Raw genomic sequence first — 13,924 nt, 5'->3', positions numbered from 1 at the left:
ATGAATAAATGGTGATAGCTTTTAAATTCCTATGGATATCGGATGCATAATCGCACTTTCTTTAATTGCATTCCACAAGATGCAACCACCGCACCACACATAACATGCATGACTGAATGTAGCTATTCGAAAATCTCTCAGCGCGAAATAGCATCGCCCACCTTGGCTGGCGGCGGGCCTCTTTTAGCGGTGCCCGGAAGGTGCTTCTCGGCGGCGCGCTGCTTTGTCTGCCCGGCTCGGCCTGCGCTGCGGAGACGCCCGAGCAATTCTCGTAACAGCCCTCGAGAGAGGCCGCGGAAGTGGGCGCGTGGGCGGGCCGCCATCGGGCTCCTCTGCGTCGACAGACGGTCATGACAGTTATAGATGGAATCGTCGTGGTACAGTCTGACCGGAACTTTTAATGGTTGGCGTTGGAGGAGGCGTCTCATTCTTTGGTGAAGCATTGCGCTTCGTTTGTCGAATATAAAAACATAGGTAAGTACAACATTATTTTGAACTTGTGTAGTGGTTGTATAACATGCTGAACGGATTTGCCTTTTACCATTGATGCTTGGGATCAAATAACCCGCGACCTGGTGGGGGGGGGGGCTATTTTTTGCCCCCCCCTCCAGACTTTTCGATATATCTCCAGAACCGCTGCGCCGATCGTCACCAAACTTTCAGTACCCTCCCGGACATCAATTTTACACATGGTGACCAAAAATTTTTCCAAAGGCTATGATAGGTTGGCCGGAAATGACGTCAGAGTGACGTCATGTTCTGCCGTTTTCGACCCAAAAAAGGGTTTCGCGGGAAGAGCTGTCAGGCCTATAGCTTTGCAAATACAGAAAAATGATAAGGACATAAAAGCTGTAGAATTAACAGGGCTACAAAACTGCTATCTTGGATTTTTGAAATTTTTGGATTTTGACCCCCAAAAATCAAAAAATAAATTTTTTGGATATAATGATCGAAAAATCCAAAAAGTTTTTTGAATTTAGCAAAAACCGGAATATATGTGATAGTCCTTACCGCCTTCCATCCACATACCAAATTTGAGATTGATACCTCTTTTTTTGGCGAAGTTATAGTGAAAAAACTGTTCAAAATTGATGACGTCAAATTTTCAAACTCAATTTTTAGCAATTCTAGACCCCGTAGCGCAAAACAAAGACCACCATTAGACTCCCCGTGACGAGCTGCATCGAATCAATACCCATTTTATGCAAAACTATCAACTTTAAAATTTGACCTTTTTTGGCCTGACCTTGACCTGACCTTGACCTGAACTTCACCAGAAAGTGACCTAAGCCGTACCTGATAGTCTTATAACCAACACCATTGAGTTGGAAATGAAAAATTGGCCATAAAACATGCATCACACAACCTTAGTAAAGTTGGGCTCATGTGACCTGACCTGTGACCCTTGGTGACCTGACCTGTGACGTGACCTGGTATTGTCAGTGACCTCTAATAGCAACATATCTACTAGGCAACTGACGCCCTATCGCTGATTCTCGACAAAATGCGTTTTCCTCGGTGTTATAGCGCATTCCCTAGAAGACCCGTGAACGGTGAAACATTTCATCTTTGACCTGACCTGTGACGTCATCGGTGACCCCGAGGTCAATGAAATTTGGTTTCCTTCGACAAATTTGACAGGCCTTTCGAATGCCGTTTGAATTTTGCGGATCCGTCCAGTAGTTTCGGAGATACGAGGGGGGGGGCAAAAAATAGCCCCCCCCCCCACCAGGTCGCGTTATAAACAGACCCCACCAGGGCGCGGGATAATAGATGCGAATCGCCTCCTCTAGTTTATGTATGTAGTTTGTCCCTGCAATATTTCATTGTTTTCGAACAATTCCTCAAATTTTATTGTGACCTCCGAATATCGGAAAACAAGCAGGGATATTTATCAAATTATTGTTGACGGCAAGGCATGTTGCCCAGCGAGACTGACCCAGCCATCGAGCTAAGACGCTCTTCCGTCTATTGTGTCCGACATCGAGTTTGTCTGTTGTAATTCTCAGCGCCGGGCACATCGCCCGTCCGGGGAGCGATCAGCGGCCCCTGCTCGGACAGACATGACGTGACACGCCTACAGACGTCCCCAATGGTAATCAGACGACCGGGGCCCGTCCGGCCCGGCCGGCGACGGCCCTCGGGACATCCCAGACGCGAAAGCTGCAGGTCTGCGCATCAGGCAGGATGCCGCCGCTCTGTGTTGTGTGGGAGGACGCGACTTATCGTCTCCCCAGGCGCGCGATGGCATGTGGCGGCGCGGACACCGTTTCCAGAATAAGGTCGGCTGGCGGTGTTGGTCGGTGCAAATCCGGTCATCGTGTACTATCAGCCGCCACGGAGCCACGCTCCTTCGTCTTCCTAAGCCGCAATCAGCCGGACGGCGGCCGATAACAGCCGCACCAAGGCCGGCGAGGACTAGGGCAGCGGTGGGCGCTGCGGCGGCCAAAGATGGTGATGGTGCTGCCCACCTGCCTGTTGGTCGCCTGCCTTCCGTCCGTTGCTGCTGCTGCTGCCTCCCTGCCTACCGACTGCTTCCGCTGCTTCTTCTGCTGCTGCTGCTGGCTACCTTCCAAGGTTACCTGCTCTCTCCCCGCTGCTGCTGCATCTGTACCTGCGGGCTGTGGCCTGTGGCTGCTGCTGCTCCTACTACTGCTGGTGCTGCTGCCTTCCTGTCTGCTGGTGTGTGTGGCTGGTTTCGCGGCTGTTGTGAGTTGTGACAGTCGCAGAGCCAACCTTCCCGGTCTTTCCGGCTGCTTGTCCTCGTTGCCAGCCTAATTTCAACGCTACTCGCACACGGCAACATATTTGTAAACTAACTTTTTATAAAACTGATTTATCGGCATTGACGTTTTTGGATCCAGCCATAGACAAAGTCCAACAAATATCTGTTTGCTAATGTCTCACATGAATGTAATATCGAAACTCTAAACATGTATCTAGCTCTCGCCTTTTTGCTGCTGTCTTGCTGTATATGAAATTTTGTTTTTATTTTATCTGCACTCGGAGTCGTAGAGGAAATTGATCTACACCATATGCGGCTCAGACAGGATAATCTCGACGTGATGTGCTCCTCTCCTGGGAACACATTTCCTCTCGCATGTTTGAGTGAAATAGCTCATTCGCATCGCCATAGCATTGGCTTGCTGTCGTCCCCTGATTGAATGCGTTATTTGCAGATGTCTGATAAGCCGGCAGCGTTCCCTGATTGATCTTTCCAGATACTGTATACAATGTTTCGTTTTGCAGGAGCATTGCTCAGTCATTCACATTTCGCATTCGGTGAATACTGGGATCTCTCTCTCTCTCTCTCTCTCTCTCTCTCTCTCTCTCTCTCTCTCTCTCTCTCTCTCTCTCTCTCTCTCTCTCTCTCTCTGTCTCTCTCTCTCTCTCTCTCTCTCTCTCTCTCTCTCTCTCTCTCTCTCTCTCTCTCTCTCTCTCTCTCTCTCCGATTGCTTAGCTGCGGGCTTAATACTCCTTTCTTCAATGTAACATTTGTACTTCAAATTTGCTACTAGCCGTTTTCACGACGGCCATCTGGTACACATGTGGTGCTCATCTGGTGCAGATCAGGTGCAGATTTGGTCAAATCAGTTTCAGTGTGTCTCTTAGTAGCTATCAGCTAGGGTTGCACTATTTGCTTATATGCCTGCTTTGTCATATTATTAGAGTTTCATCGATTAAAACACTGAAATCAATTCATAAAATAAAGATATTTGCTGTAAAAGAGATTAGGTGCAGATTTTGTTAAATTAGGTGCACTCACCGGATAGCCCGTCGTGAAAACGGCTATTGTCTATAGATGGACCAAAAGTTTACTGGACTATCTCTCAAACAGAGGTTTATGAGCGTATGAAAGGAATGGGGAATAGCTTACATGCATAGTTACACTGGATGGACGACTGGAACCGCTGCAGGACCACATCCTCGACACCTTATTTAGTCCTGCCAGCTGTCATTCGATGGTTTACACCAAGTTTACACCATCGACCTTTTGCTCCAAGAAAGCTTGGGGACAGGCTACCACTAATCGAGAGCTTTAACGAATGCGTGGCCGGCAATTAGCAACTGCACCAAAACTGCACAATACATATAGCTGCTGGAAGCCGGTGTATAACCGTGGTTTGAACTGACTGGTTGGCAAAGTCAGCGTCAAACTTAACCAATATTTGTATTTATTATTTTAAAAAAGTTCAAGGATTTCAAACTGTGTTGTCATGCGAGGAAGGAGCGAAAAACAATGTTTACATTGGTGCATTGTAAACGTAAGTGCATGCATTGTGTAATGCTCATTGATCCAGTGGCTTTGGCCTTTCGCATACCCGAATATCTCTAATCAACCTACCTGTAGACTGCAAAACACCGTATCACATATCACGTCGCATATTGATTGCTGCGACCCCGTGACCATCGGCAAAATTAGTGACCGTTGCAGACCATCACTGACCATTGCCGATTGTCGGTCACTGTCGCTGACTGTTGGTCTCTGTCGCCGACTGTTGGGTAACACTACCGACTGTCCCAATCGCCGGTGACTGTCGCGGCCGGCGGACATTGTCCAGTGACGTCGGGCCCGCGCTGGCCGCGGGTAGCCACTTTCGTCTGTCGCCTCCTGTCATCCTGAAATCGAAGACAGAGGTTTCCTCCGTTCTCGTTCGGACGGCGTCGCCAAAGCCGAGCTGGGCAGTGACGCCCGTGGACGGTTCACAGCTTGATTTGGCATTGTTGCGATTAAAACGGGAAGGCGCTGATATCTACAAGACATTTATTAAGAGATGTGAAACTAAGTGGCATATGCCCATTAGATCAAATTAATTTCGGAATCACAAAGGAAACTAGTTACCTCGTGCGCTCGAATGCTTATCACCTAGCATAAATGTCCATACCTGGGTACCACTACCTATGCGTACGGCTGACCGGGCGTTTTATTTTAAGCCTATATCTCAACAGGAGGTCTGTAAATAATGCAATTGAATCACCCGTCCTCGATGTAGTTGATTTTTGTAAACAACTCGGTTTTCCCCGTTCAGTGCTGGCTATGTCATCCGATGCATAAGAACCACCATCTAATCATGCAAATACTGAGTGACTGGGAGCGCGCTCCTCTCGGCCCGCAGCCGGGAACGGTCGGCTATAAATGCGGCCCATAGTGTGAACTCGGGTGATGAGTATTGGACCATCAATCAGTCCTGGCCATGCAGTGACCGTGTGAACCGTCTGACCCGACCGAGAGAGCGGCATCGGTCAGCCTTATCTACCCGCTCCGGGCGGATGCGGTTTGCAAATTCAGCGTCAAATGCGTGATTTTTCACGTACATGGAATTCTTCGAGCCTTTCGTCGCTTTTCAGAAATGCATGGTTCCGGGAAAATACGACACACTTTCATGCTAATGTCCAATAAGCGGTTCTGTTTAAATACAAGTTAGTTCTAGTTACCAATGGTGGTGGTCAAAATGCATGATTGCGAGTAATAAACTGCTGATATGCCCTACGTTCCGCCCAACGAGGCACACAATTACAAAACGAGCAATTGCGTAGGCAACACAATTTGAAATATTTGAAACAGAATACGGATATTCATTGGGGGGAGGGGAACAGGGGGTGGGTTGAGGGGAGGGTGCCATTTTGCCAACATTTAGGGTATCGCCTTCACTCGGAAGTATTTTCAGCACTCAACCCCAGCCCCTAAAACAGCCTAGCGACCCCAGCCAAGTCCAGTCCATCGCAGCCCCAGCTACAGCTTAGCATAGCGAAAACATCCACGGATCCGCGGTTCATTCAAAAGGCGAGTCCCGACAATATTGTCCCTGGTGTATCGATAACAGGTCAAGCTAATGAAGCTGAGCTCAGCCACCTCGCCCTGCTTTAGCCTCGAACCAAACCAACCGCAGCTCCTGCTGAGTCTTAAACTAAGTTCGGCCTTATTTCCGTCCTAACTCAGCCCTTTTACAGCCCTACCAGACTGCATATTATCGGCCAAAACCATAGCCGTAGCCTCCCCCCCCCTCCCCCATACGAGTATAGTCAACCTCAGCCAAGGGCACCCCCGCACCCCCGCTCAGCCCAGTCCCAGCTCAGTTCAGTTCAGTGCTCCAGTTCAGTCCGCCTCTGCCCCTGCGCCACCCCAGCTCAGCCCTGCCTCAGTCCCAGCTCAGCCCAGCCCCAGTTCGGCCTAGCCCTAGCTATAGCTGCAGCCGATCCTAGCTAGAGTTAGCCCCTGCGCCACCCACGCCCATCTCAGCCCCAGTTTAGCCTTAGCCTCAGCCCAGCTCAGCGCCACCCCCATTTGCAGCCCAGCTCCGCTTATCTCGGTGCCGCCAAGGCCGGCGCTCGGCGGCCATCGATCGGCGCGTCGGTCGGCCATCTTGGGTCGACGGCGCGCGCGGCGGTGCCGACGCGGGCGCGCCAGTCAGCGAGACGCGCAGCCAGCCGGCGGGGCCCCGCTGCGTCCCACCGCCGGCCGTGTGAGCTCCGTCCCAGTGGTGGTCAGTGTGACAGAGCCGTCCGTCCGTGCAGGAGGAGGAGCAGAGCGGCCTGCGAGCCGGCCGACCCCACACCGCAGCCAGGTGAGGGACGGAGGGGACGCCCGCCGCCGGGTGCGCCCGCGGCTCGATCAGATGTGGGACGGTCCGTCGGTGACGGACAGGCGCGCCGCACCTGTATACCGCCCGGCTGAGCCCGCCTGTGTCTCTATGGGTGGGGATGGTGGGTGTTGGCCTCGCCAGGCGAGGCTGGGCACAGCTGAACTTGCACCTCTTTGTGTTATCGGTGGACCTGATACCGTAGCGTGCCGCTGCGTGGCTACCGATACGGGCTGAAAAGTCAACAAATACATTGCTCACATAGAATGTAAGAAGATATGACCTTACCTATGCCCTTATACCGGACGTGAAGAATGACAGTCAAAGGGTACATGGGTAAATAGCAGACCTGTTTAATGTTCAACTTAACGTCTGAAGGAAAAAAGAAATATCTACCTCTTACGGTCTTCGTTTCTCACAATTTTATACCTGTGGGGTAACTGGTCAGCCTCCCCAAACCAGCTGCTTTTAATATAAACTGAGCATTTGGCGTCAGTCCACGCTGCATTCACAACTCAATCACAAAACAGCAGTTTCTGATCAAATTTACATACCTATGTCGGTATTCAGTTGTTGCCGAATTGCTTTGCATTGCATGCAATTGCATCGAATTGCTTACCGCATTCGATGCTGGAGGAACCAGCCTCAAGTCTGCTTATTTTTTTTCTTTTGTATATAATTATATACATTTATATACATCAACGAAATATAGCTGATTTATATTTATCTAAAATTCCATGATTTGGCTTACATATGTGACGGAGCTGCATGGAAAAAGTTCACCTTAATCAGCATAATGTGTTTTTCGGCGCCATTCCTCCCTCTCTACCTGAACGTTGCATATATTGATGAATTACCAAATGTCGGGTCACTGACATTTTCGTCTCTTTTTTCGTGGTGAGCAGATCAAAATCGGTAGTGTATGTGTCAGTCATAAGCACATTACCTGCCTCTAATTCGCGAATAGCCGTACCGGATGTGAACTATGGATCCGTAATGCGCGAGAACGTGTTGTTGGAACGCCAAACGTCAAGTCTTATCGGTTTAATCAAGTACTTTTTGGTCTGAACTGCTTTAACCCGCGCCCCGTAGGGCTACCGGCGGACCCTACCACCCGTAGGGGGGGGGGGGGCCGTTTCGGCCCCCCCCCCTAAGATCTCGGAAAGTTACCGGCCGATTTTCAAAATTCAAACGGCGTTCGATAGCCCCACCCGGGAACTACCTTGTGACCAAATTTCATTGACCTAGGTCAAACCGATGACGTCACAGGTCAGGTCAAAGGTCAGATTTTAACCGTTCACAGGCAATTCAAGAAATGTGCTGTGAAAGCGAGTAAATTGGTAATTTATTGAAAACCATCGATGGTACATTGTTCGTCAAACACATACTTTGCTATCTGAGGTCACTGATACCAGGTCAGGTCACAGCGAGGTCAGGTCACCGGGGGTCACAATATGAATGTGTCGTGTGATACCTACATGTTTTATGGTCCATTTTACATGACAAATGCGATTATGTGGGTTAGGCAGCCTTTGGGGCCAGCCTAGGTCACGTTTTGGTGAAGGTCAGGTCAAGGTCAGGTCAAATTAGGTCAAATTTCAAAGTTGATATTTTTGTATAAAATGGGTATCGATTCGATGCAGCTTGTCACGGGGAGTCTAATGGTGGTCTTCGTTTTGCTCTACGAGTTCTAGAATTGCCAAAAATTAAGTTTGAAAATTTGACGTCATCATTTTTGAACGGTTTTTTTCACTATAACTTGGCCAAAAAACGAGGTATCGATCTGAAATTTGGTATGTAGATAGAAGACGGTAGGCACTATCACATATATTCCGGGTTTTTCGAAACTCAAAAAACTTTTTTGGATTTTTTGGCGAATATATCCAAAAAAATGCTTTTTTGATTTTTGGGGGTCAAAACTCAAGAATTTTAAAAATTCGAGATAGCAGTTTTGTAGCCCGGTCAATTCTACACCTTTTATGTCTGATCATTTTTCTGTATCTTCAAAGCTGTAGTCCTGACATGTCTTCTCGCAAAGGTCTTTTTTCGGTCGAAAATGACAGAACATGACGTCATTCTGACGTCATTTGTGGCCAACCTATCATAGCCTCTGGAAAAATTTTTGGTCACAATGTGTAAAATCGATGCCCGGAGGGGTCCTGAAAGTTTGGTGGCGATAGCTTCAGCCGTTTAGGAGATATCGTCCGAAAAGGACAGGGGGGGCCGTTTCGGCCCCCCCCCCCCCCTACGGGGCGCGGGTTAAGAGAGTGCAATTATACAACAACCTTTTATCTGCTATCTACTGTCAAGTACCTTCATACCTATCTCATTCATTCATCACAAAAGTTTGTATAGTGTTATAAAGCTGGCACTTTATCCATCGTTATAAATGGTACTGTGAGTTGAAGTTAAATGTTAATTACTGGACATAATGGGACAAACATTACGGCTACGGAATCACGGATACACTGCAATTGTTCTTGGTCTGTGCCAAGATTCTTACAGATAGTCTGTGCTACATTCCGTGAACAATCGCCCTGAGAGCTACGTCCACACGGAGTTCACACGGAGTCCACACGGAGTTCTGCGAGGTCATTCTACGAATGACCTCGCAGCCCGTTCGCTGGACGTTGGCTTGTGCCACCTTGCAGCCGTACTCAAGGTCACCAAATATATCGGCAACGAGGTCAAACATGACAGTTGAACAGAGCTTGTTGTGCTGTGCCGAGGCTTTCGCCGCCACACCGGGAAATCCGTACAGCTCTGTCATAATAGGGATGCGGAAGCACTGTACGGTCGCATACAGCAAGGTAAGCCCCTCTTTGAACTCTTCTTGATTGAGGTTGGTGTCCTTAGCATTTTTTGGCTCCAGCTCTCAGTTCCTAGAAGGAAGCCCCAAGAACGAAAAGTTTGAAATTGTGTACCAAGTGACCGTTGTGAAAACGGCATAATGATGCCATTGAGATATTTTGGTACCTACCCATCGCATTTAAAATTACCGTGACAGCTTATTTCTACACGGACACAAGACTGTCGTTCAACGCTTAGTTATTTGTATAATATTCTTCATCCTGTTCGTATGAGAAGCATACCTACAAAATTGGATGCTTGATATGCAATGGCATGCATGCACGTCGAAAAAACAAAAAAAAAAAAACTTCCAATGGGTATCAAGACAACTCCAGCTTTAAACTCCTTTTATTTAAGACAAGCTTTTGTTTTGATATTTTTAATTTAAACGCATTTAAGCATTTAACATACATTTGGGGTGGATGGATGGATGGATGGATCTGAAAGGCATATTTAACCCCTTACCTATCCCGATCAGGGTGCCCGGTGTCAGGAGTAAAGCCCGTGCCGGCCGTGCCTTTCCCGATTAGGACTGTGGCATGGAACCTTTGTGAACATTTGGACCGTCGCGTCCCATGTGTGCCGGCCACATTCCTTTCCTGGCCAATATCTCCCCAGTATGCAATCCGGACCAGCACGACCGCGGCGGGGCGCGTTGCCGCCTTCTGTTTGAGAAACGGGGTGCTTTGTTTGTCGCCGGCGGCCGGCTATATGGCAGCCGGCAGGACTATATGGCAGCACCGAGTGTCGTCAATAACGGCGGGCAATATCGCCGCGGAATAGACGCTCTTCTGGGAACAGAACGCTCTGACGTTGGTGCCGCCGACCGTCTCTGGGTCATGGTCGGCACGGGTGGCACCAGTCGAGCCGAGTCAGGACAGCGGCGTGTTGCTGCAGAGAATATTTTGTGAGGGAGCGGGCGCAGAGTTTCCTGCTGACTCCGTGCCATCCGCTCTGAGCTTAGTGACGCTGCGCGCCAGTCGAACGCACGCTGAGTCAGCCCAATCAATCGTCAGCTAGAGCCTTTAAATCATGATCTGCAGTCGATGCGAATTTTAAATCAAATTCCACGACGGCCACTCTGACACGCCATCGGCCGGAGAAGAAGCCTCCGAAGTGGCTGCTTGACGCTCGATTGAGAGCCGGGCCACGCTCCTTGGTGCGGCCGATGTGCCGTCGTCAGGCGGGGTCGGTGCTGACGGGCTGATTCAGAGCTGGCTTCCAGGAACTCCGGGCCAGGGGCCGTCCCCAGACCGCCGTCGCGCCTGTCGAAGAGCCGCCGACCGCTGTCGTTACCTGCCTCGTCCGTCGGGCACGGCTGGCCGGCCGGCCGGCGGGCGGGCTGTTTTCGCAGGCGCGTGTCCTCCCCAGCGGAGCGGCGGCGGCGGACGGCTGCATCGACCTGATATCGAGCGGCGACGCTGGAACAAATCAAGTCAGCCCGACCACGGAAATAGACGGCGCGACGGCCGACGACTGAGTGTGTCCGTGGACGACTGCGTCGAGCACAGCCGGGCGAGCGAGCGCGCCTGCCGTGGCTACAGTCCGGCGCGGCGGCGAGGCGTCGGCAGCGGTGCCGGGGCTTCTCCTGTCGGTTAGAAGCCGGGCAGAGAGCCGGGCCAGCGTCGACCTTCAGTCAACAGACGGCACGCTTACAACCGCCGCCGTCGCCTTACGAGGAATAATCGCGGCTAGATGCTAGTATACTACCAGGCTGCGAGGCTGGCACGGTGACATATGAGGCTTCCACAGCAAACTTTCAGTACTGCATACTCCACGGTAATAGTGGAGATGCAAACTGCTATACGAATTGCCACCGCAGTCGCTAACTATCCAAACGTGGTGTGTATTCCGCAGCCTAACTCAGAAGCTTGAGAACACCTTTGCTCTCTTTGCTGATATCTATATGAACCCGGAAGCTCAATTTGAAGACACAACATCGAGCGTATTCATCTAGTGACGGCAGGACCTCGGCAACTTAGGCGGAAATCCTGCTTGCCCTGTATTCATTTGGGCACTCTGTCGCGTCCATGTAATAGAGTGCCCAAATAATCTGCGTCACTTATGAACACACACGCCTACTTGCAGTTCCACTGCACTTTTCTACCACACTAAACCAGCGCTCCCCATCGAGTTTCAGCCACAAGATGGCTGTTTTCCGCTCCACAGGCGATGTTATCAGCTGTGGGGTATAACCCCACCACTGGGATCAGTAGAGTTCGCTGACGGCTGACGTGGAAAGCTTTTTTAGACGGCAGCGCTGCTGAACTCTTTTCAAAGTTTGGCGCTTCAATCTTGGATGAACCGTTGGCTAAGCAGAAAACTGGGTTTTTGTCAAAGGTTTTATGCTTTATACAGTCAACAGTGCGGTGCTTTGACGTTTTTTTTTTAAGTTCTTCACGCAACCATTTCATTTATGAATTAATTTTGCTATTCAGAAACAGGACAATTGGAACACTTTGAAATTGAATGCCACATCGAAGACTCCTGACGCTGTCAATATGACCATTGCAAATTAATTGATGAAATGTAGTAGGAGGCATTGAAAAAGACTAATCAAGCTTTCAATGAATCGTTGGTTTTACGTAGAACCAGCTTTGGTGCAAAATCAACTAAGACGACAATACTTTTTGAATGACCGAATGAAGTTAAACAATTTTGGCATGATTTACGTCAACGGTCAGTGGTTTTTCTGCTCCCGTTTTTAGTCAGTGGCGCCTTACAATTTTATTTTTCACTGACAATGGTCCTCGCGTGACATTTCTAAGGTTTGCTGGCCGTTCATTCATATGCATACTGCTAATATGAAATGATTGGATGGCTACCAGGACCTCTGTAAAGTTGGGACCAGCCTGTCATAAAGGCGCACTCTGCGTATTTGAACTATTTGGCAGTCGGCCTATGAGCTCGGTGTAATCCCCAGTGACCTGTGGCAACCATGCCGAACTCTTCTGACCCGGAGCCGTTCCCCGTAACCGTAGCAGTACAGAAGCCCTACCAGCTCCGCTCACATGGTCCATCTCTTGTTCTATCAATGCTCAATATACTTATATTCTGCTTCACTAAAACAACAGCGTTTCTCAGGTATTTGCATCAAAGGTGCTAAATATAGGGGCATGAATGGCTTGATAGCCTGTTCTGGTGATTGGTTACATGAGCTGGCTCTCATACTAGCAGGCGTACATTTAGCTACTGATATTTATGTAGATTATCACTGTCCTCCAAGGTATCTGTTGACCTATTGACCATCAATAACCAGGAGACTTTTCTGTTATGTGTCGCGTCGGGCTCTAGGCACGAATTGGGCACCCTGACTGATCTACGCTGCTGACTGTGACTCATCAGGAGACCTTGCTGACTGGGCTGACTCGCGCTTACCGCGGGAGCCGCTGACCTAGCTGACCGTGTCGCCGCAGGATGATCGACCCCAGCTCCTCGGAGGAGGAGGAGGAGGAGGAGGAGGAGCAGGAGAAGCCCATGGTGGCCACGGCCGCCTCGGCGCTCGAGGTCACCCCCAACACCAACTCGCTGAGTCGGGGCGCCAGGTCAGTGACTGCCCGATGACGGCCGGTGGGGGTCTTGCCTCCCTATGGACACAGGTGCTCTGCGTTGCTGCTTTCATAAACTGCCATGTCTCAAGAAATGTATTCGGTCAAAGGAAAAGTTTTTGAATGGTTTGAACGTTTTGGTATTTTATTATTGCTTACCTTAATAACCATTGCGACATTCAGAGTGTTCTGACATAACTTCCACCTTGCAAAATGCACGAGCACATTCTGGATTCCGGAGGCATCTGACGGATTCCTATTTCCTGACCAGTACCACTTGCTACTTTTTATGCTGCTTTCGCGCGGGTTTTTCTGGTATCAAATTCGACTGATAAATCACAAATTCTGCCTCCACCCTAGCCCATCGCGGCACTTTTCATCCCGAGTTAGCGCGGTTGGCTGCCGGCCGACTCCGAGTTATCATGTTTCTGGGTTATCGTGGCCAACCGGGGCCGGGCGTGAGTTACTATGCCGAGTGTGCTGCGAGAGCGGCCCGCTCTGTATTCCGCCGTGTCGGCCACAGCTCAATAAAGACCCGGGCAGGGCCAGCCGGCTGCCCCGGGACGAGGCCAGATATCAGCCACAATTGAGGGATCAGCAGCCGCAAAAGGCTGCCCTCACGCAGGATCCGGTCATCAGGCGCTGTAAAAATCACCCGCGAGATTAGGCTCAGACAGTTGTGAGAGTTGTCAAGACGAAGGGACTGGCCAAAAAAGCAAACTTCATTCTGTAAAATCGGCATAGGTCAGACTTCAGGAGGGACTTAAACAAACAAACATCCATTGATCAGCTGCAGAGAGGAGCCTTATCAACCTTAGAGGAACGACAATTTAGCTGATTCAGCTCTCAACTTTCCTAAATTTAATCTTGAAGATTGGGCACAGCACAAACCTTGATTTTTTAAATAATATGATACACGCCTAAACATTTTTTAAATAAAAGACT

At 49.6% G+C, this 13,924-nt stretch overlaps 1 protein-coding gene across 28 annotated transcripts in view; it reads left to right on the top strand.

The window, feature by feature from the left end:
• The first annotated feature begins 6,383 nt into the window (after window positions 1-6,383).
• LOC122387930 (calcium-dependent secretion activator-like) overlaps window positions 6,384-13,924 on the top strand; it is an 85,492-nt gene continuing 77,951 nt past the window's right edge. For 27 of the 28 annotated variants that reach the window (XM_043378613.1, XM_043378615.1, XM_043378610.1 and 24 more), the window contains exons 1-2: window positions 6,408-6,566; window positions 12,848-12,976. In XM_043378613.1, coding sequence (XP_043234548.1) covers window positions 12,849-12,976 — 128 coding nt within the window. In that variant the 5' untranslated portion in view covers window positions 6,408-6,566; window position 12,848. Of the gene's footprint in view, window positions 6,567-12,847; window positions 12,977-13,924 lie in introns of all 28 variants that reach the window. The other variant, XM_043378621.1, reaches the window with a different exon arrangement.

Source organism: Amphibalanus amphitrite, unplaced genomic scaffold, assembly GCF_019059575.1.
Source record: "Amphibalanus amphitrite isolate SeventyFive unplaced genomic scaffold, NRLGWU_Aamphi_draft 000303F_arrow, whole genome shotgun sequence".
NCBI lineage: Eukaryota > Metazoa > Arthropoda > Thecostraca > Balanomorpha > Balanidae > Amphibalanus > Amphibalanus amphitrite.
This window is presented reverse-complemented; position numbering and strand designations above follow the sequence as displayed.